Source organism: Falco peregrinus, chromosome 5 (genome assembly GCF_023634155.1).
Source record: "Falco peregrinus isolate bFalPer1 chromosome 5, bFalPer1.pri, whole genome shotgun sequence".
NCBI classification, from domain to species: domain Eukaryota; kingdom Metazoa; phylum Chordata; class Aves; order Falconiformes; family Falconidae; genus Falco; species Falco peregrinus.
Window position 1 is genome coordinate 41,180,941 of NC_073725.1, and position 23,732 is coordinate 41,204,672.

Genomic DNA, 23,732 nt, shown 5'->3' on the forward strand with positions numbered 1-23,732 from the left:
ACTGGAACACACCTGACTCCATGATGAGCTAGTTCAGCCATCAACACCTGAATTTTTAGGGTTTTTTTCCTCTTTAGCATCCAGTTGCAGTTCCACAGGCAGCTGAACAAAATGCTCACTGCCACTAGAAAGGGAAGATATTACTCAATCCTTTTTATTCCTTCTCTTCTCTAAGCCTTATGGTCCCATCATCTCTGCCACTAACAGGATACTGCCATGAACTAAACTAGCTAACAACAAAACCTGTCTTCATACTGGGTATGTTTTTTTAAATCTCTAACAAGTTCAGCTGGCTCACAGAATGGTCCAGCAAGCCTCAGAACTGGTATAAGGGTACATAGGCATGAGTAAATCTCCAAAGGCCTTTTTGCAATAGTCAATCACTCAGTGCATCCCATGAGCCTACGTGCTGTTTTCTGCCAGTTTATCTCCTAAACTGGTTTGTGACAAGCATTAATGCTGCTGGAGGATAAATATTAACAGTGTACTGCCAGGAGACCTAAGAAAAGCATTATCACTGTCTTTTTCCCTGTGCTTTATTATGAAATCCTTCCCCAGCGGCTCTGTATGAGGCTAGGTATGTCCAACCAGGCATATTAGTAGGGCCCTGCATCAGCCAGGTTTGATCTTTTCATAGGCACTGTAGTCTTTATACCTTGCTGATATTTCTTTTACATATATATATATATATATCTACACATACATACACACACCAAGATGGTTTTTATATTACCTAGGGCACGCTTGCACCTTTATTACTCCAAAACACAGAATTAATCGTATAACAAAGCACACAAAAATCTAGCAATCTAGCTAGAGATTGCAAAGGTAAATTCAAACAATTTGATGGTACTTCACAGTTTGGCTGCAATTAAGTGTAACACAAATTAATATTAAATGGTCATTTGTAGATCAAGCTTTTAAAATCTAGATCCACTAAAGTTAGATACCTACACTTTCTACATATGTAGCTACAATACTGTCACTGAGCACCAGGGCAGAACCATGTACTTCATCACACAATTTTCCTTATAGTTTAAAAATAACCTTCCTTGTTCCCTGCCACCTAAGTTTTGTCTCTCAAACTATCAAGGGAATCTAACAACATTTACCATAATGCATCAACTTATAAGTACTTTCCCTGAGCACTTTGTAAGGAAGCATGCAAATATAATACCTGAAATCAATTGCATTGAGTCCCAACAGCATACCAGCAAGCATATTTGCTTCTTCACCAAGAACAATTGCTCCATCTTCATAAAACCGCCTTCAATAAAAAATAAATTAGTTCAGTTAATACCACTTTCTCTCAAATAATAATGTTTTTTATAGTTAACAAAAAACTGAAGAAACCTAGTTTTAATAAAAACAACTTTTAGGAACCCCAGGCGCATTCATATTGCATTTCAAATAAAGCAAACCAATAGACTGCACAGTACAAGATACCACAATCTTAGAGCACATAAAAATCTACACAAGAGCAAAAAGAATTTACAATATTTGCCCTAAGAAATAGTAGAACAGGATGGACAAAATACAAAGAAAATTATGAAGATATCTTATACTTTACTGCTGAAAGGAAGAATTTGTGTAATGTATATATATAAAAAATAATTATTCCACCATATGAAAAAGAAATAGGTGTGTCTCAACTGTACTTGCAAGCTCTTTTAAAGTTCAGCATTCACTCTTCATTCTTAGTAGTTGATTATTTTAAAGAAAAAACATTTTCACAAATCAGCTCTATTCCAGGTAGCATACTACTTCTTAAAATACTGCATGTGGGCAAGATGCACACTGCATCCAGTTATTCTGAGATTTAAAATTTTCATTATTTGAAGAAGGAGCGTTGTCTTAACACCATTTCTAACTGTAAAACACTTATTGCCTAAAGTTTTAAAACTCCATACCTTGATCTCAAAACACATTTCATGTATCCTGGTATATGTAGACTTATGAAGGCTGCTTGAAAAAGCAACGAATAAAGTAGCAATTGTTAAATCTGTATTTCCTCACCACCTCTCCATTCTCCCATTTATTTTCATTTTCTCTACCCAACTACCACAGAAACTACTTCCAGACAGAAAAGTTCTATGCACAGGGCAAGCGACTAGGACCCACCACTGTGATGCATGGCCTTGTGAAAAAGGCATTTGGTCCGTTTAGCAAAGTAGCACACAACTTTAATTTCTGTGTTAAAGGAGTCTTGGAAGCAGCAAAGGCAGAAAGGTCACTAAAATTCACCTGAGCATTACATGTGGAAAGAGGGAAACCCAAGAGCTGTTCAGTACCAAAGGCAAGGTTGAAAGGTCACTTACCAGAAGCAGATATACAGTGCACCTACACTTTCTGGCAATATATGATTGCAAGAAGGTGCCAGGTCACTGAATGCAACTTATCTTTCAGACAAATACCAGCAACGCTGCCCTACCAAAAGCTCCATCTGGTTTTAAGAACTGTATGAAAGCATTGGGATGGCTCAGCAAGAGCTCGAGTTGGCTGTATGGCAAACATTCGTAAAAGACACATTTTGGGGCAGAGCTCCAAAGATTGAACTTTATTACAATGCACGCTGTCAGAAGTCCCACTTCTGTAGTTTCATAACAGACATCCATTTGCTGTAAGGAAACAAGTTGTCCAAGACCTTGGATGTTCTCAGTAGAAGCAAGAAATCTGGAAGACTTCCTCTGGGAAGACAGAGATTATAGTCCTGACACTGAGACTGTGATGTACAGACATGGCTCTCTACTTTCTGACTGTGGGAAGTGCACCAGGGGCTAAACTGATTGAGACAAAATACTGAACTAGATGGACTTTACAGTCTGATTCAGTACAGTTACTGTTACTTGTGAACTAACAGCAATGTTCCCAGTACAAGATTACAAACCATTTCCCTAGCATTTGTAAAATCACTGCCAGGTACCAGTCTGCACTGTGTTCAGTTTACCTTGTAAAATGGTGCCGAGGAAGTGATCACAAAAAAAAAAAAAGAGACAGGGCATACTTGTAATGATGAGACACAGATGTTAGCCCGATAGAGGCAATGTACCTTAAACCAGCTACAGTAATCTAGCCAAAACAATAGTCTCCTTGGAAAACTCACAAATCTTTCAGTGCTATGCAGTTGACTTCTCACAATAGAAGAGTCTAACTTAAAAGCTTGTGCTGAGCAATTTGTTAGGAAAACAACTGTGTGCCCATGCTTACTCCAACTCTCCTCCAAGTGTTAGATGCAGATCCAGCACTAATAATGTGCTGCTTCATTAAAGGACTAGTCCTAAGATCAGGCACCTAAACACAATGAGGTTTAAAAAGTTAGCAGTATGATAGATGAATCTCATATTCTACATACACACGTGTAACGTATGGTATCTGTACTTCATAGAAATAATTATTAAATATATATCTATAGCACAATACATGATTTAAAATGCTAAATAAGTAGTGCAAAGTATCATCAAAAAATCAGGCCACTTATCAGATATTTAAAATCCTACATGGGAAAAGAGTGTGTCCATTATTGCTTGTGGATTTGAAATCCACACTACTGAGATCTGAAATTGTAACTTTTATTTCCATTAGATGTATTTAAAATATTACTTCAAAACAAACTTTGCACTCACTATGTTTGTAATGCAGGAGAGGTTGTTTCCAAAAGCTGTATCACTGAAAGCACATTCAAATACATTAAACATTAACATGTTCAAATAAATGAATTTGAAACTTCTAATAAAATCATACCACTGTCATCCACTAGCAAACAAACCGCACTACCAAACAGGGACAAAGAATGTACTACTTAACTACACAGTTTGTGACCCTCCTCTTCCTCCTCATCTCCCCCTCAAAAACCCAAGTGACTTTTCAGTTTGAGGCAACATGAGTAAATCTGTTCCAGAAATCTTTGGTTTGAGCTTCTTGTCTACTGTAAATGCAAAAAATCTGGGTAAAATAAAGACAACAGGCCTGGAAACTTCAATAAAATGGGATGTTTACCTAGCTGTGTTTCAAAGTCACCTTAATATTGGCAAAATATATTAGGATCTGTGGACAAATGGCTTTACAAACAGAAATAATATTGTAAATGAACAGAAGTCCTTATATAGAAAATTCTTATTGTTGAAATAGTCCATTCAGTATGTATAAAACTTTTAGACTTCAACATAAGTTCTACAACATTTTACAGACTCACTCATATTTAGATTACTTCGCCATAAGTCTACAAGACACACTTGTTACAGGATAAAGCATCATATAATAGTTGTATTATCTAGAACCAGTCCAAAATTGCCAGAGTATTTTCTATCACAACGCATATTCTTGTCCATAACAGCTGTTACCATTAGAAGGTACAACAACAATGTTACACATTGTTCATATTACATGAAGAATCCTACGTATGCCTGAACACTAATTCTGTTCTTCTGTATTCCTCAAAAGGTTCCTGGAATTCTCTTCCCTTCTTCAAGAAAAGTTCCTATAAAAATTATTTTTTACTGAGTCTCTAGGGCTTTCTGTCAACCACATCTAATTTTGAAAGGAACATCATGTCTTCTATCCTAATCACGCTACAGTTTCAGAATTAATTCCTTCTTTACAGAAATTTTCTCCTTTTTTGATCTTTCAAGAATTCCGAGTTCCAGACTTACTTCTTCATTTTTAAAATCACAAAAGGATTTTCAATGTTGCAGTTTTACCCATGCTAAAATCCAATCAATTGATAACAACTCCAGATATCTTTTACCAGATTACAGCTCTTTTACTAGTGACACCCCTTCCTATACAAATGAAGCAGAACATTCACTTCCAAACCTAAGTCCCTCACTTAAGCAACATTTGCCAAAATACCGCAAAAATAAAAGTCTTAGAGACCTGGTTGTTTTGAAGTCTTTCAGAGCTGTGGAAATGTATTCAGACAAATGCTTTTCCATAAGTGCTACTCTGATCCAGGCTCGACCCTGCAAGAAGAAACACATATCAAGTATTTAAATAATACAGAATGGAACACTTAATTTTACATCTGAAAATGAATCCAGTTGATTTACCTGGGGGAAATGAGCTGATTAAAAAAATTACCACTTAACAGGAATTGTTGCTAAGATGTACTTCACTACAGTAATAATGAAAACAGAAAATACATTCTTAAAAATAACCTTTATTGTGAAGTAAAGTTCTCTAAAATTTGAAAGGAAAACAAAAAAGAAAAAATATTTTGCTTTAATTATCCACTCCAACCTTTTGAAAATCTCATGTGCCTAAATGGTAGCAGATTAGGGCAGAAACCTTTTCATTTTAAAGACAATGGTATTGGAAGCACTCAATAGGTTCCACTGTAAAGCAGCAGTAACCTACTCTCAGGGTGATTTAAGAACTAATTCTCTGTGTTCATTCAAATATTTGTGGGATGAATAAAAAAATACTTGTAACTCAGTGACATAGTTTTATTATGTAATTTGCATAAATTAGTTTTTCATCTCTGTAAGGACATCATTATAGAAGGTGCACATCTTACCCAGGAATGAAATGAAATTTAAGTGGCCTGAAACTTGAGCCCAAAAGGAAAGCTTCTTTCAAACAGTTCTATAAACAGCAGCAATAGCTTCAAAAATAACTTTTAGCAATGTATGTTGCACTATGTTTACAGGTCTAGTGCACAGGATTGTGGTTTACAGGAAAGAGGCATTCAAATGGCTGATACGTTATGACGGTTTGAGAACAACAGGAACATTTCTTGTAATGTTCTCAACTTACAAATAGTTATATAAGTAGAGTAAGGCATCTTTCTACTTAATATATTTGGTGTTGACATCTAGCTGATTATCACTACAGACCTTTTACCAAAACCACCTGTAGTAAATTATAATCCTACTTTTAATTTATATAGATCTAGATCAAACTAAAGTTATAATAAGATAGGCAGATGCTAAATAAAAAAAAATTGCTTTCATAAATACAACAATACAGCAAAAATTTTAACAGAGAGTGCACTAAAATTAAAAGGATGTTTATCTGGATAGCTGCCTGTATGTTGCAGTTATTTAGAACATGAGTTAAACAGCCAAGCCCTGCTGATGCTGCTTAGCTAATGACTAAAGCCCATGCAGTTCCAGTGAAAGTAGGGCTAACCAGCATTGGCAAACTCTTACTAACAGATTCCAGGCTGAAGCAGACGCCCATTCGGACCACCAGTAAATCAGATGCATACGACTGATGTATACCATTGGTATTTATGTTGACATGCATCCCAACTTTTCACACATGAACATCCAAAATACTTCCACAGACACCTTTAAAAATTCTATACTACTCTCCACACTTGCTGCACAAATTAACTTCTTTGTTTACTATTTGGTATGGAGTTTTCCACAGAATAAAAGAAAAAATTAATTTATTTGTAAGAGTATTTCAGAAAATAGCTTTGCATCTTACCTACTGAATTTTAATATTCATATCTATTAAAATCTTGGAATTCAGAAATAGTTATAAGCAATGCAATCATCAGATTCTGGAACATGAGTTCAGGATACTTCCAGGAAGTATTTGGAAATAAGATTAGGTGAATTTCTGTATCTCGGCATAAGCAAGAAGAAAAGCTGCATGACTTAAATTATCAGTCCACTATTCCAGCACACTGAGTGCTAGAAGAGCATGGAATATTCTGAATAGGAAAACCAGTCAATAGCTTTTGGTCATAGAATCTCAAGTGTTTCAAAGCTCTCGGGCAAATTAGAGATATTTCTGCTATATAAAATTTAAAACTGAGTCTATACAAAAGAAGAAAGGAGCAACAGTAGACATAGCAAATAAGCTGTTCTACAATGCTATGGATCACCAGAATAGCTGCTTAAAGATCTACTAGATTCATGGTGCTGCTTGATCTAAGCATCATCTTTTATTGAGGAAAACTGTGGTTGTATAAATACCTGTAGTTTAAATTGTACTAAACACAGTCACGTCCCTGAAAAAAACTACCAAATTTTTGTATATAATAAGATAAATATTTCCACCTCACCAGTAACACCGTGAATAATTCAGAGTATAATAAAAATCTGGAACTATGGGGTTTTAAAAGTAGCCATGAAACACAGTTTGGAATCTTGTTCCAACAACTGATTTCAGTTTATTTAGGAATAAGAAGAACTAAGAATATTAATTTGGGCATCCTTTCATACTACTTACACTTTCAAGTCAGAAGGTTCTCAGTTATCAATCAAGGATAGAAATACAATTGCAGAAATAACAAGCTATTGAAAAGCATCCCAGTCTAGTAAAAAGAACCTGTAATCTCTGTCCAACAGGTTTTTTTGGGTTTTCTTGGTGTTGGTGGTTTTTGTTGCTTTTTTTTCCTAAGATGTTAATCTATCTCACTCTTGTGATTTAATGATAGGTCAGTTTAAAGCTTATTCTAATTCAGTTTATATGCATATAAACATATTAAATTGTTACTTAACTTCAACATATCAACAATCAGAAATTGTGATGTCATTTCTATACAGATCCTTTGAAATTATGGATCTTTATTAGCAGATAAATCTGTTAAAGGCTTCCTGCACAATCTCAACAACAAACTCAAGAACTGACCACACCTTTTCTTTTAGTGCATAAATTATATACAAAATCAAATGATTCTTAGGTTGGGGTGGGAAATCACATTTCTAAAATTTTAAAATAGTATTTCTTAAGTTCCTGCAGGCATGCCTGATTTCCCTCAATACATAGTTTTTTTTGAAAATGCTGTATATGTTCAGAAATGTGAAGGCAATCATTTTATAATACAACATGCTCACCAAATGGAGAATTTGAAATTTATTCCACTGAATAACATAAATTTAAAAGGAAACACATTCAGATTTAGATATGTTTTTTTAAAAGGTAAACATTTACTAGGTATGTATAAAAAAATGATTATTTCAAACAATGGAAAATTTTGTGGGGTACACTCAGCAATACGTTTTTCTTCTGGGTACAGAAATGTCAGCTATATTTTACACAGAACAATGTAATAAAAAAAGTCAGTTTGACCTTTTCCTTTCCCTACCTTAGCTCTAGAAGAACCAACATTCTCCATGTTCTCAATACTGCAGATGCAATTGTGAGAAACTTTTCTGCAAGCTACTCGAATGTAGTCCCAGAAACTACGAGGACTTTCATAGCCGAACCAGGTGATCTGACCTTAAATAAAAATACAAGATATGTAAAGATTTATGGACCTTCCTCTCTCTCTGCTTATGGGAGATAAACATAATTAAAATAGTTTCTTATAGGTTGTCTGCATTAACAGGATTTTATACTAGCAAGTCCATAAATTCCTACTGGAAACTGGCTCACAGGTGTAACATTGCACTATGCAGGTCACTCTGGTTTGAAACTTACACACAAAAAGAAATCTGGATGTTTTGTGTACATATGTGTATTTTGTTTGTTTTTAACTTGTTAGTATGCTATAATAATACTCGAGACTTCTTCACAGGACTCTTAAATCACAATAGAGCACATACTGTTGTGACTTAAAAATATGATGCAAGAAGAATTTCTGTTACTTATTTTGGGTAGTACCATGTGTTTCACAAATACAGTCCAGTAAAGAGTTTTGTTCTTTTCTTTTTTTTTTTAAAGTATATAAATACAAAGGATCGCTGTTTGCTGTGGTAGTGTTATCCTTAATTTAGGAGCAGATTGGAACTTATCAAAATGTGCTTTATTTGAAGAAGAAATTGATGCATGATCAAAACTGTTTTGCAGTCACAATTTACTTCGAGTACACACAGAACTTCCCTTGGGAAGGTGACCAATATGAATTGAGGAAATCAATATCTCTTCGGGAGCTTTAACCAAAATCCTTCATATTTTTTTTCCAGCTTGCAATGTATTGCAGTTAGAAAATTAAAGAGAAAATTACATATGACGTGAAAGCCCTCCACACAAAATACATTTAATCACAGAAGCAACAGTTCAGCCCCATTTTTCAGACTGAACTGCATGTACCTGTGAACAGGTATGTAAAAAGTAAGACGAACATTGCCCTCTGGTGACTGACATTATTACATACATGGAAAACCTTTTCTCCACATAAAATAAGATCTTATTTTAAAGCAAATTTTATTTTTCATCTTGATTTGTATTTCTGAAGCTTTACTAATTTATCAGAAAGGCTTCTAATTCTTTTGCTGTTAGAAAGCTCACATTTCAAGAGTATATTGGACTGATACTGCAAATCATACATACTGAAAATAAAATGCAAAAATATGACAAGGATATTTGTACCTAGCATGACTTATCTTAGCCCCAAGCATAGGCAGAACAGTGTCAAAGAGCTGTTCCCTATGACCTTAAGATATTCAAGTGGTGGGGTTTTTTTCCCCCTAGAGTGTGCATATAACTTGACTTTGTGGTCCATCTGCTTATATCACCACGTAGATTTATTTATTAAATTCAAAGCTTGATAAAAGACATATTAAATTAAAAAAAAAAAAAAGAAACCAGGAAGAATTAATATATACTACTCAATATGCCAAAGGAAAAACAAAATCCCAAAATGCTTTTCAGTTACTGTAGATTCAGATCTTCTTAGCTCTAAGTACTAAATTAAAAGAATTTCCTTGAGGTAAGCACTCTTGAAAACTTACTACTTTGTTGAAATGCCAGGTGTAGTGGACAGCAACAAAAATTCAACTTCATTTTAACAACACAAAAAGCTACAGATATTTTTCATATTCTTTACCATATCAGGAACATTTCTGCCCTGGGGATTATACCTGCAAAATTAAATACAACTTAAGTGTGAAGATATCTTTGTGTCAGCAATTCCAGTGCCAGCTAATAAAGGCAAGCATATCACACAACAATTTTTGTGGCTTTTTCAAACTTGAATCTTGAGGACAGAATATATTCGGCAAAAACCAGACAGTTTCACTCTATAGTTTTCTAAGTCACTAATTCAAAGCAATTCCTTTTACAAATGAACACCTGAAAACCCACATAATTTAAAAACAAAATCTCTCTATAACAGAAATACATATCAGCACGCAGCACTTACTTGGCTTACACTGATCAACAAAACAAGCTGGCCATAATTACAATATATCTGACATAAGAGTGGGCTCTCATCTTGCAGTCAGCTCTGCGAAAGGCTATGATGGGTTCAGACTTCAGCAGGAATTGTTTTCACTTGAAATTCACAGCTGGCTCAGGGCCTTTTGTAAACCGATTTTATATTTCACCATTTTTCTCCCTACAATTGTAAACCTTGACAGTCTAGTGATTATAGACATCTGAAGAAAAACTTCCTTAATCATTCTATTATCTATAATCCAACAGAAAAATGTTGGGAAAGACTGTCCAAGAATAGTGAGAATGTATTTTAAGAACTACTAAATAAGATATTGAGCTGTATATTCCCTACAGTTTCAAAAGCTTTCAGGATACGAAATTGTTTGGCCCTCGATGCACTCAATGTACACAAGAATGAGGAATGAAATAGCTCCCACTACTCAGTGCTCGTCAAGCTGTGCCTCAATTAATGATGGAGATGGACAAATTGGAGGTGGTTCAAAGGAGGGCCACAAAGATGTTCAACAGGCTGAAGAACCTGCTCCATGAGGAAAAGCTGAAGGCATTAGGTCTTTCCCCCTAGGGAAGAGAATGTTCAAAGGGGAACACATAACAGTATTCCAGAACTTAAAGGGTGGCTACAAAGAGGATGGAAGCTCTATCTTTACAAGGAGCCACGTGGAGAAGACAAAGGGCAACCAATAGGAGTTGCACTCAGAGGTTTCATCACAACATAAGAAAGATTTTTTCTACAGTAGTAGCAACCATTCACTGGAAAAACTTCCTAGGAATGTGGTAGAGTCCCCATTGCTGGAGATATCCAAAATGTGATTGGACAGGGTGCTAGATAATCTCATCTAAGCTCCCCTTCCAACAAATGGTTGGACCAGATGATTTTTTGAGGTCCTTGTCAACCTGGCCTGTTCTATGATTCCAATAACATATTTAAATTTTAAAGGATCCTAATACACGTGGAAAGCTGATTTTAGTATACAGCTTTTACTCTTTCCTTAAGTACTTTGGCAGAACATGTTTCCTGGGAGGTCCAAAGGACAAAGCCTATGTGATCTTTGCCAGGAAGTTTATAGACACAGAAGATGACAGCTATTCCAGCAGGAATGATGTTATTGTTTTTCTCAGTCAAACAAAAATAAGCAAGCATGGAAACTGCAGGTTTAGTATTAAACATTGTTCAAATTAATTTAATTCTTGCCTACAGAACTGCAAAGCAAATAGAAACAATACTGTGAAAATTTATTTCACTGTATTTTTTAAATACTGCTATACGCCTATTTGTATCAACCCATTTCCACTGCAGTCTGGCAACTAGATACAAACATCCACAACACCAGTTGTTGCAGATCTTTTTTCATGCCCAAGGAATTCTTCACAAATAAGACATTAAACTGTTTGATTCCTACTCAGTCACAGCTCCAAATTCTCATCTACAAAGTTCCACAGTTGCAAAGTATTAACAACTAGGATGCTCTAAGGTACAGGCAGGTTTTCTACAGACTTCCCTATATCAGTTAGTTTGCAACAAATTTTTCTATCCTGGAAAGAAAAAAAAGTTTTTAATAAAACTTGTTCAAAATAAAATGGCATGCTGGTCCATTGAGGAATTTTTGTGATACCTACCTTTTTATTTTGGGCCTACAAAATGGGGCATTAAAAATAAAAAAGATCACAGTAATTCATAAACCCAGTCCTCCAAGACAATTATAAATTCATTTACGATTTTTCTACATACAGGAGAAAGAAGAATGAGTTAAACCACAAATTATACAAGAGCCCTACTACTTCTTTTTAGCCAAAACCAGTAATAGGGTCACTATGTGTGTATAAATGTTAAATCTAGTAACAAAAGCTATTCTGTTAATAGCATTATTGTATGAAAAAAAAGGCCACTGCAGCTATAAGCTTAGACCTTGTATTTTTCTTGACAGTAGGGCCTTCAGCTCTTATTTCCTTAACCTATCTTTTTCACCCCCATTATATTGCCATTACCTTAACTATTTTATCCAGCAGATTTGTCTCTCAGGATAAGCCACATTACAAACTGCGTATTACTCACTCGAAGCCTGCCTCCTCACCTGTCACCTACCCCTACAAGTACAAATTGTCTTCTGCAGACACAGTTCATACCCTTTCCCTTTGTAACCACTGCTTATGCCTGAATTATTACAATTCAGGGAATTTTGATTAATAAATACAACATAAATATTCATTGCTTCGAAAGAGACTCTGTGAAATAGCAGTTAGTAGTGCTTTTTTTCCCCTCCTAAAAGTAAGTAAGTAAAACAAAACCCATACTGGAAGAGATAAATTGTGCACTGCAGATAGATGGAAAGTCTTTCACTGCTTCAGAATGAATTATCTAATAATTCACCTTACTATGAAGAAGTGCAAAAACTGACCATATACCAGTGACATCACTAGTACATCCATTTACCATTACTACCACCAGACTATTGATGATGCATGGGACTAGAACATTTTATAGAGTGAGGAAAGAAAGAATTATAACATTTAACTTTCCACTAAAGCAGTACTGATCACCTTAGAAGCTTACTACTCATAGCAAGTCTTCTAAAAGAAAAAACTAAAGCAAGCAAGCAAACTCCACAGTCGCTAAAGATTAGGAATAACATCGATCAGTAGCTTCCATGGGCAACTCTAGCAGAAGTTTTTGACATGTTTACAACTGTCTAAATGTACATACAGGAAAAAAGGCACACGAGTTGTGGCAGTGTCAAAGTAGCACAGTACAGCACACCATTTTGTGTCATTATGGTGGTAAATGCAATTAAGTGCATAGATGACAAGTATGCTTATAGTAACTATGATGTGAAAATTACAGAAGTCACAAGCAAGATGCACTATACATGTCAGTGACAGAACTTAATTTATACATCAAAACTATTTCTAAGCATGCAAACTGGCTAGCAATTTGGATATAAACACATTTTGTTGTAAAGGATATTACAAAAACATAGCAAGTCAACAAATACATACAACATGACAACAGTTTTCACAAATAAGTTTCAGATGATGGCCATAAAAATCTACAATAGTTATTAATGTTCTTCTATACTAACTCAGTTATAATTGAAGTGATAGAAAAAGGCAGAAAACTGTAAAACATTGTGATATAGTAAAGACAATACATACAACACTTTGAATTGACTTCAGATTTTAAATCAGCTAAGATATACCTGTGATCAAATCCCAAGTACTGTTGCTGAACACTTTTTGATGCCCCTACCATTTCTGCACTATCTGTCTTTACTTAGCTGATCTGATAAAAAGGACACTTAGAGGAAATACAGCTGAAAAATCCGTGGCCAGCAGTGAAAACAAGAAACCACCAAGACGACAACAAAAGATACAGCTTAATCTCCACAGTACAGAATGGTTAAGGTAGAAATTAATTCCAAATTACTATCGGGGGGGGGGGGGGGGGGGGGGGGGGGGAAGGCTTCTGAAATTAGTCAGCTTGCTTTAAAAATTATCAAACACACAGACATATGTACACAAATTTGTAAAATCCCTTTGGGACTATAGGTCTTATTTGATCCAGAGACCTTCAAATACATTGTCTCTGTATTGACTCAGAATATCACTTACTCTCTGCTGTATTGTAAAACAGTGTAAACTCTTATTCCTGAGAGGGAATAAAAGATTAATTAGTCACTTATCTTTTTTCTGTTACTCCTCTCCTACCTTTTCAAGATCTTCAATCTTCCTGTCCAGCAGTATCACATCTTGCCAGCAGGCATGCCACACAGCTTATTTTATTCACAGGAAGAACACATGATTTATATCCTCCTCATTACAATATTTGGTCTACTCTTCACTCACAATAAATTCAGCTCTTCTAGGGAGTACCAGATATAATATACATACAGTATTACACGGTACAGGCATAAGCATCTCTCCACTTTCTAGAGCAAAAGGCAGTCAACAGCTTGCAATCCCTGAAGACAGTTAATACAGTTCACCCAAACTCTCTTTCTCTTCCTTAGAGCAATTAACAACAGGCTGTGAGCCAGACTGCTTTTTCTAACAGTGGCCTATTCTTGACTGCTACTTATTGGCATTGGTGTACATGTAACTACTGTAAGGTAGTACGGATGTGGCCTTTTGGCCATGGCATATTATGTTCCTATTTTGGTGCCATACGCAATAAGTCTTCTGTATCACATGATCAGACACCTGCATTCAAGCAGCATTCACAGATCTCTTGTGTGAGCTGACATATTGATGCTGACCTCATTTACTTACTAAGCAAACACCCACATCTAAACCACTCTTAAGAAAATGAGCAGTTGGGTTGAAGAAGGGCATCCATGGGGAAAGTCATTAGTTTTCTGCCTGTTTGACTTCCTGATCTGGCTCACCACAGGATCCAGTGAAGACCACAGGCAATATCAGAGAAAGGTAAGCACAAAGTAAGGGAGGCTGGTGTTGAGGTGTGTGGGGTGTGTAAGGATAATAAAATCCTATAGCAAGCTGAACTGAGTTTAAGAAAACTCATGGAGATATTCAACACAACTGGAAAATGGCATGAGCAATCTGCGACAGCCTTGCTTTGAGTACAAGGTTGGACTAGATGACTTTCTAAGGTACTTTCCAAACTAAATGCTCCAATCGTTCTGAAAAGAAAAAAACAAACCAACAAAACCACCCAAACCACTATGAATGTTGTTTCATGACCCTTTTGTTATTCAGAACTAGCAACATCAGATCAGTTACGTATCAGAAATCAATTTTAAAACGGTGTTCATATTGCTGTAACTGGCATTTTTAGCAGAACAGACAGGAAGATGAGGCTTGGAGAACTATTATTTCAGAATTCTTAATAGCAACGGTTTCAGGAAAAGCACAGAATTCTAATCCTTGTAGTTGAACATTTTTTCCCCTTAAAATTGCTATCCTTTCTTCCTTCCATTTTGTTTTGTCTGGGTCCTGCCTGAACACTAAATGAGTAAGTAGCAACAGTCAATATACTCCATCAAGACAATACTTTGCTTAAAAACATGCTATATGAAATGCCAGAAAAGACAGTTGCTAATAAATGTTTTCTAATAAAAGTAAACTTATTTGCATTGTAAAGGACTTTTTTTTAAAGTCTCCTCCCTCACCCAGTACTTCCAAAAGAAGCTGAAGATTAAGAATTGTTATTTGCTACGGCCTTAAGATTAAGCAAAGGTCTACATAAACTGAAATCTGAATCATCTGTTTAACTACACTGCCATGGGATTATGCTGACAACTTTGATACAATGAAGCCATTTATCTTACCATAGACAAAAGGATCAGGTATGTTCCACCTGCTTTAGAACATTTCATATAACCACTGCAATCTCCAGTCTGCCTTCAGTGTGCTCCTTCTGACACGAGGAACGTATTCAGAATATAATAGTAATTTTCATCAAAAAATGTGATTTTTTTCAAGCCCTGTGTTGTGTAATATATACCCTCTTAAAACTGGAATTGTCACGGCACATTTATTAGCTCAATTTCCCATTCAATTTTTTAAAAAAGCAATTACAGTGATTTAGCTTATTACCAAAATATTCCTCTTTTGCAATACAATGCACAATGCTACCCCTCTTCTGTATTTTTATTTAACTCTGCAAACTTAGACAAATCATACTAGTAATTACAAGGGGGAGACTGAAACAACAGTTCCGCTTTTTGATTTTCTCTATTTCTTATTTGAAATAAGTTTTTACTTTTCAATTCTATTTGCCTGCAACCCATTTGCCAATCTATCAAGATTGATTCTCTGTACTGCCTGTCCTGAATAATAGACTCTGAAGAAACAAAAAAAAAAACCCAACAAAAAAAATATCATGATTTTTGCTCAAACATCACTGAAGCTGGGGGAGAAGGAGAAAAACAGAGCAACTTCCCTTCATCGTCAAGTTGCTAAGTACCCATAATCACTCAAATAATTTTTGTCACAATGTGACAAACACTATGTTTCTACCCCACTGTGTGGTATTTTTTTTTTCTTCTCTGACAGAATGACAGCAGGTAGTAATTGTGCTACTCAAATGTCTGCCTACACACAATATTGTTCACAAAGCTTAGTTATGAATATCAAAAAGCAAGAGTATGAAAAGGAGTACATTGTCAGATTACATGTCTATATTTAGATGATTATGATGTCCTTCATAATCTTCAATTTCAGAAACTGTACACAAAACTGAGGAATGAGAAGCTTCCAAAGTCCTTTTCAACTGACTGTTACTGCTAAGGCACACTGAGTTCCTTTAGCAAAGCAGCTTCCTCTAGAACAATCAGAAAATGGAAACAGACATTTTCTTGAATTAGAACAACATCCGACTCCAATACAAGAGGAAAACCAACAACTGGCCTTTCTCAAAAGCCATTTAATCCAGATCCATTACATTCCAATAGTAAAAACTAGCTTCACTAGGGGGGCGGGGGACAGAAATGAAGGGACCTAAACACAGTACCTGGAAAAGGTGGCAACAAAGGCAGGGAAGGGAGAAAGAAAAGGGAGCAGCACCACAGACATACTCTCTGTAACTTCTGTTAAAACTGAAAACACTGCAATTGTCTTTCAGACTCAGACTCTTAGGACACAGCCTTATCATAAACCAAAAAAGCAGACAGAGCTCAGCACCATGGCAACATCCACTTGCTTAATGACCACCCAAGAAGGCTTTTAACAAGACCATTGGAAACATGTTTCACAAAAACCATCTCCTTCAGTTTTCCACAGCAATGCAAACAATCAGGAACGCACACAAAGCCAACACTTTAATTCAGCATCAAGGAGTTTCCACAGATGAACACTGGTTTCACATGAACAGATTCTCATGGCAAAAAACATCACCAGTAAGGAAGTTAATTAACATACCTTTCAGTCGATGACTTAGAATCTGTTCCAGAATGGCTGCAAAATTATTGAATTCAGGGGAAGTATCATCTATAGTCTCAAAACAGGAACGGTCAATCAGAGTCTTGACTGAAAACCTAGAGCAAAAGCACAGAACAATCATAGATTATACAGATAGCTATTGGTCCTCTATAGCAGGACAGTAGTTTGTATAAACCAAATGAGCAAAGAACCAAAAAAACCACCTTGATGATTTCAAGTTCAGTCAGAGCAACACAAACACATACCACATCAAGAAATAGTCTAGAAATACAATCATCATTGGTCTTAGGCATAAAGCCTGAAAAACAAAAAGAAAAACTAAAATCCCTACACTTTTTATGTAGTAGTGAGCTAATTATTTTCTAATTATTTTCCTCTTCTCCAGTTCAATAAAGCTGTAGAAAAAGAAGCACTCAAAAGCATCCAATTTCTTTGTAATCCTAAACATCACAATTTTTGCTTGACATTTCAATGCTTCTTTTACTCCCAAAATCCATGCCCAAGAGTCAGAAGTATAAACTTTATCCTATTATGAGAACACTGTAATTTCATCCTAATGCAAGAATAATCCAAACATATTGTAAAACAATCAATTTTTATGCACCGTTAACACTGTGTATTAACTTAGGCTGATTTCCCTGTGAATGGTGGTACTCACTATTCAGCACCATACTGAATTAATTACTGAATAATACTTCAGTAATAAATAAAAAAACCCTGAATAATACTTCAGTATTATGTCAGAAATTTAAAATTATCAATTTAAATTATCTAACATTTGAAATTGGAAAGGCTGAATGAAGCCACTGTAAAAAGTATAAAAAACTAGTGTATAAAAACAATAAAAAGTGTAAAAACCTAGTCAATTAGCCAGTTAGCTGCGTTTAGTTACACCTGCACTTAAACAGTTTCATTCTTATTAAGAAAAAGACAGTTAAAACCCCAAGAAATGAAGGAAAAATTTATTTTTCTCTTGCCTTCATTTTAATCATAACCCATTTTTATTTTCCTTTCTGCTCCTTGTTCTTCAGTTCTCAGTTTCAAGGCAAGTTTCATATGTTCTCAACTTTGAATGTAACACTTATTTTGAGCATTTATTGTATTTTCTGCAACTATCCTTATTTGCATTAATGAAGCCATACCACCGTCTGAGGCGATAGCTTTCACAACACCGAAATTTCAACAGTACCAGCTTAGGAAGTTCTCACTCTGCTTGCTCATATCAAACTGAGCACCCTGTTCCCTCTCTCAGTTACGCCAGTTCTACTTTTTAATGGGGCTTATGAACCAATCTAGATTTTCAGCACTTAACAGGATGAGTGAAGTGACTCTTAAATATGGATACACTCGTAATAAACATGCTTCACAGCATCTCAAAACCAACAGTTATACAGCACAGCTGAAGAAACGGTATACTATATAGGCATAGGAGGAATGTGATTCCTTAAACCAGCAGTACTATTCTCAAATGCTCCATACTGTAAAAGTAGCATAACTTTTTAGTGGAGTTAGCACAGCCTCCTGATGCTCATTTAGTAAATGAAACTAATTATGCTCAAAATGAATTGACATATATATTTCAAGAGTTGCAACTCAATTACATTATACTAAGTAAACTTCTGAATAAAGACTCCCCATCCTACCTTTCCTGCAGGCCTCTATTGTTGTAGCATTTCTGGCAGGATGGGAATTAGGAATAAGAAGGGTGGGGGAGGAAGCTTCTTCTGCAGTGCCAAGTTATGACTCAGTTTTGAACTCCTCCACATTTCCAACCAATTTTGAGTAAGTGAGAGACATGCATGGCCAACAGTAAATTTCTACCTAGTCAGTATCATTGCTATTGACTACTGTAATGGCAGTAACGATTGCTTCCTCAAAGCTATACCAGAGCTGTGAAATTATCTAAAAAAACGCCCTTAATTTTGAAAGACAAATGTATATAGCAATTACATGACTAAATCGGTATTAACTGTAACAAGAAGGCTCTTCCCACGCCATGCAGATCTGAAAAACAGAAGGTGCAGCATACCATTCACTCACGGGTACATATATAAGTTAGCAATACAATGTACTGGACTATATATAGGAATATAATCTTAAAACTCAGAGACACTGTCATCCATAAACTGCAAAACAAAGTAAAGTATAATATATAGCTATGCCTACTTTTCGTCTCTTCAGTGTCCTACTTAAAAGTTCACTGATTAATGTTGTATATGATACACATTCAGAAACACAGACATTCAAGAAAAACCACTTATAAGCAATTCACACACACTTCTAAAAATCACAGATAATTTTTTTATTATTATTTTAAAGCATTCTGTAATTGAAGAAAAAAATCTATCTAGTTTTAAGGACACAATTTTTAAATACCTAGGGTCTGATTAGAAATGACAGTCTAACAGCTCATCATCATTAATGGTGGTCTTTTTAAGTGCTCATATTACTGCCACCATGCTCTCCATAGAAATATTAATTCCCATCTCTCTACTCTACGCTTTTACCAAAAGACTAAACAACCTTTATGTCAAGTTTAGCTGAAATTGGCTTTTAGGAGGAACTGAAAGGGAGTGCAAGTATGTGCACCTTATTTCCATTGACCAGGAAGATAACAGTGCTACCATGCAAAATTTCATTGACTGGATATATTTTTTTTGGAGATTTAAAAAAATTTGTAGGCAAATACTTCTGTGTTGATCTTTTTTTCTCCAGTACTACAGAGAGGCAAACATAATTCTAAGTGCAAGTTAAAAGTCACAAGCACATTTTGCGTGTTAGATAGTCACACTTCACCATGCTGATCACACAGATTGGAAAAAGGATTTAAGGTATGTAGAAGTGATGTCTTTGAAAAAAGGTTACACTGTAAGCACTGGGTAAGTAATTTTACTCAATCATGAAAGATGCTTCATACATTGCTTCCAGTATACAGCCCAACAGAAAAAAAAAAAAAAAAAAGCCCATGCTGTTGTACAGTTACGTGGAACCACTTGGGGAGTGAGAGTCAAGAAAGAAAAGTTCAGGTCTAATGTACACAAGAGCTATGAAGAAAAAATGTCTAAGTAGGCAGAGATAGAGCAGCTTTCTTGTTTCCCTTTGTTGCTCCCAACTTCATCATCTCTCCACTGGACTGCTATAGCAGCATTGCACTCCCGCACAACAATCTACCTACGCTTCACAGGTTAACAGAGAAATTGTAACAAAAGGGCATGAGCAAGTAGAGTGGCTTGAGAACAAAATTTTCTAAGATGAACTTTTGGGTGGCCTGTAGGAACAGACAAGTAATATAGCTCCAATACCTGTTGCTTCAAGACTCTTTAAAAAGGTCTTTTATCCAATTATTTCCCATTTTCTCACTACAACAATAGGGTTGTTTGGGGCTGGTTTTGTTGGGGTTTTTTTCATCCCCCATAAGGTATCTGCTATTAGAGATATTCCAGTATCGGTGTTTCTAAACAGCCTTCCTGAACTCTGATGTTTTCAGATTCAGTCACGAATCCAGTCTTCCTTGAGCAAAAAAAAGATGCAGAAACAGCAGCATTCTCCAACCTTAGAAAGACTTTCCAAATCATGTAAGAGGGAAACATTCTTGAATAAGATTGATTTATAGCAGTCTTTTTGGGGTAGGTTCTTCCAGTTTTGCCAGATGCATAAGAAGGTCTCCCAAATTTCTTCAATAATTTCAAACCAAAGTCAAACCTTTTGTAGATATATCCCAGGCTTATTTCCTAAACAGCAATAAGCCTCTAATGAAAAAGAGACAAATAGGCAGAAAATTTGACTGCTATATGAATTTGTCAGTTTTCATTGTCAGATTCATGCTCCTCTGAGTTTTCAAATGAATGGAAGAATTCTGTCAAATTTATTTGGCTTGCAATTTGGGAAATGTCATTAAAATGCCATTTTAAAGAACATAAATTATTAGTATAGAACAATCCCCGAGATTTCAAACTAATATCCCTTATAGTAGAAAACATGGCTTGGACATGAAACCAGGTAGTTCAGGTAAGGGTCAACGTCACTGCAAAAGCTCTTATGCATAATACCAGAGTCACTATTTTAAAAATACATTTCCTGAGTGTTGTTCAATTCTGTGTTAAAATGCTGTATTTAAACTATGACCCTCACTTCCAAGGCCTGTCTCAACTGTTTGGTGGTTCTGTATCTTTGTGGACCTTTGATCTATAAATCTTAGGGAAGACGAGATTCAAACAAGGTGAACAACCTCAAAACTCCAGCGTCACTTACTGGAAAATGGAAGGCATCAAACCTTAGGGAAAAAAAGGTAGGGAGAGAGACAGAGCTTAGAAAATATATTACTTATAAAAAAAAAAAAAATCCTAAACCTTATTGCAATTTAAACCATGGCTATGCAGCTGCACAAACATAACCATGCATTTTCACATTCAAATTGGTTTATGGAACTTAACTAACTACGTTACTTCCCATGGCTACACTGCCACTCAGTATTTTAGTGGAAACAAACTATTCCTTGCTTAGCTGTAAATACAGGAAACTATCCACATCTGCATGAGCAGTTAGATCACCACTGTAAGAAAAGACTAAAAACCCAAAGCCTGGCTTAACTATTAAGTAAAAATCTGCTATAATGAAGCTTTGACAAACATAGCATTAAATTATCAGACTGTTAACATGGTAAATCAGAGGAGTATCTTCATAGTGGTTTCTCACCCTCACTGGTTAGCAAGCCACACCCATCCAAATTTAATTGACTCGATTCATTGGTGCTATTTTTACCAGAACTATTTCACATTCTCATAGGATTTTGATTGGAAAGGACTACTATCCTACTGGTTTTGATATTAATTTGACTATTCCTAACAATAACACTTTTCAGTATTAGAAAATGTGTTAATAGCTACAGTAAAGCTGGGAAAATTTTTAAACATTTATTCTTAGACTAGCAGAAGAATAAAAATATAAATAAATGTATGCACATCGTAATAACGCAGTTCCATTTTCTTCATAACCGTTTCCAAATTTTAGGTGTATTCACAAACTAGGAACTTCAGGTTTCATGGAGATGAAGCAAAATTAAGTTGTTTTACTGAAAATAATACAAATACACCAACTGAAAGTAGTTTCTGCAGTAGCTCCTTGCTTCATTGTGCTTGACTGAATTCCCTCAGATTTCTAAGCACCTTTAAATAAGTTACAACATCATTTCAACTGCAGGACAAGGACATGAAAAAACCAAACTGAAAAAGAAAATGTAAGAGCACAGAGTACAGAAGAGTTCCCCTCAAATGAGGGGGCAGAAAAAAACAACAAACTGTGTAGAATACAATATAATCCTTTAAAAAGAACTGTTCATAGCTTGTAAAATTATGTCATTACTTGATAAAACTGGTGTTTTCCCAAGCCTGCAGATTGGCAATATCTGTGTCTTGGTAACAATAGTGAAACTGAAAACTTCTGTTACTTCTACTTGATCTGCTTCAGCAAGTCTGATAGAAACCTTTTTCTATGTTTTTGTTGCATTTCTTTTTCTGAGGTAAGCATAGAGGTAAGCATAAAAGCCTGGGAAAAGGCAGAATATACTAGGACTTGAAGGAATATTGAAGGAAACTCCTTTCAGTAGCAAGATGATACAATTCACACTTGTAAAGCCTACTACCAATGTACAATAAAAGCTTGGGGGTGGGGGCCAAGCGAGGGGAAGGTGGAAAAAAAGGCTATGACAACTATGGGGTCCTAAAGTCTTTTTAAAAATACTGCTGCAGCATGAAGTAGTGAGGGTACAAGATTATCTAATAGTTGTCCTGGTATGTTATTAAAATTTGTGAGTATTAAAGTTATTATCATAGCTAATATGAATCTGTTGAAGACCTTCTCCAGATAATATTCAAACTGGTCTGATAACGTAAAGATTTAGCAATTGGAACAAACGAACTAACAGAGTCATCACTACCAGCATATATTCATGTCTTTAAAAGTTTGCCATGATGTAATGGGTCAGTACTGCACGCTTGGAAATGCTGCATGGATTCAACAACGACGGCAGTGGAAAGGCTTACATGAAAAGCCATAGCAAGTATTGTTAAGCTTGTATAAGCTCAGCACTAAGATGCTTGAAAAAAATATAATGTACTGGATCTAGCCTGTACTGCAGTCTCCTGATCTAGATTTTGGAGATAAAAATATCCCCTGAACACTGCCTCCTCGGGACCGCTGCTGCGGCAGCGGCGCGTTAGCCAGACCGCACGGCCAGCAGCTTCTACAGCGGCTTGCAAAAACAGTTTTAGGTTTCACTTCACGTCCAATAACATATTAAACCTAAATTTTAAAGGCGGCCGTGCCGCATCCATTTAAGAGGAATCGACACCCACCAATTCCCTTCGCACGAAGATGAACGCCTCCGTTCAACGCCGCCGGGAGTTCAGCCCGCCCCGCCTGGCTCCGGCACACGCCTCGCCCGGGAGCGCAGCCGAGGTGCGAAAGCAAACGGCTCCCGCCTCACAGTGTAACGGCCCGGTGCGCCCGGCGGCGCCGCCCGGTGTGCCCCTGCCGCCGCGGGAGCGCCCCTCAGCCGGAGGCTCCCGCAGCCGCTGAGTCAGGGCGGAGGCAACCGCCGCCCTCTCTCGCCGCGACGTGCCCCTGGCAAGCCGGCGCCCCCCCCCCCCGCGGCCGGCATCCTCCACCGGCCTCCCCCCGCAGGGCAGCCGCCGGCTGCGGGGGGGCTGCCTCCCGCGCTCCGGCCCCGAGCGACCGCGAGTCACCTGCGCGGTGCGGGGGCGGCACGG

The 23,732-nt window shown here is 36.4% G+C and overlaps 1 protein-coding gene across 1 annotated transcript in view; it reads right to left on the reverse strand.

The window, feature by feature from the left end:
• Window positions 1-23,732, reverse strand: part of RUNDC3B (RUN domain containing 3B) — a 55,458-nt gene that overhangs the window by 31,237 nt on the left and 489 nt on the right. The window contains exons 2-5 of the mRNA XM_055806262.1: window positions 16,945-17,060; window positions 8,039-8,172; window positions 4,873-4,958; window positions 1,178-1,267 (exon numbers count right to left, since the gene is read on the reverse strand). Of these exons, the coding sequence (XP_055662237.1) occupies window positions 1,178-1,267; window positions 4,873-4,958; window positions 8,039-8,172; window positions 16,945-17,060 (426 nt within the window). The remainder of the gene's footprint in view (window positions 1-1,177; window positions 1,268-4,872; window positions 4,959-8,038; window positions 8,173-16,944; window positions 17,061-23,732) is intronic.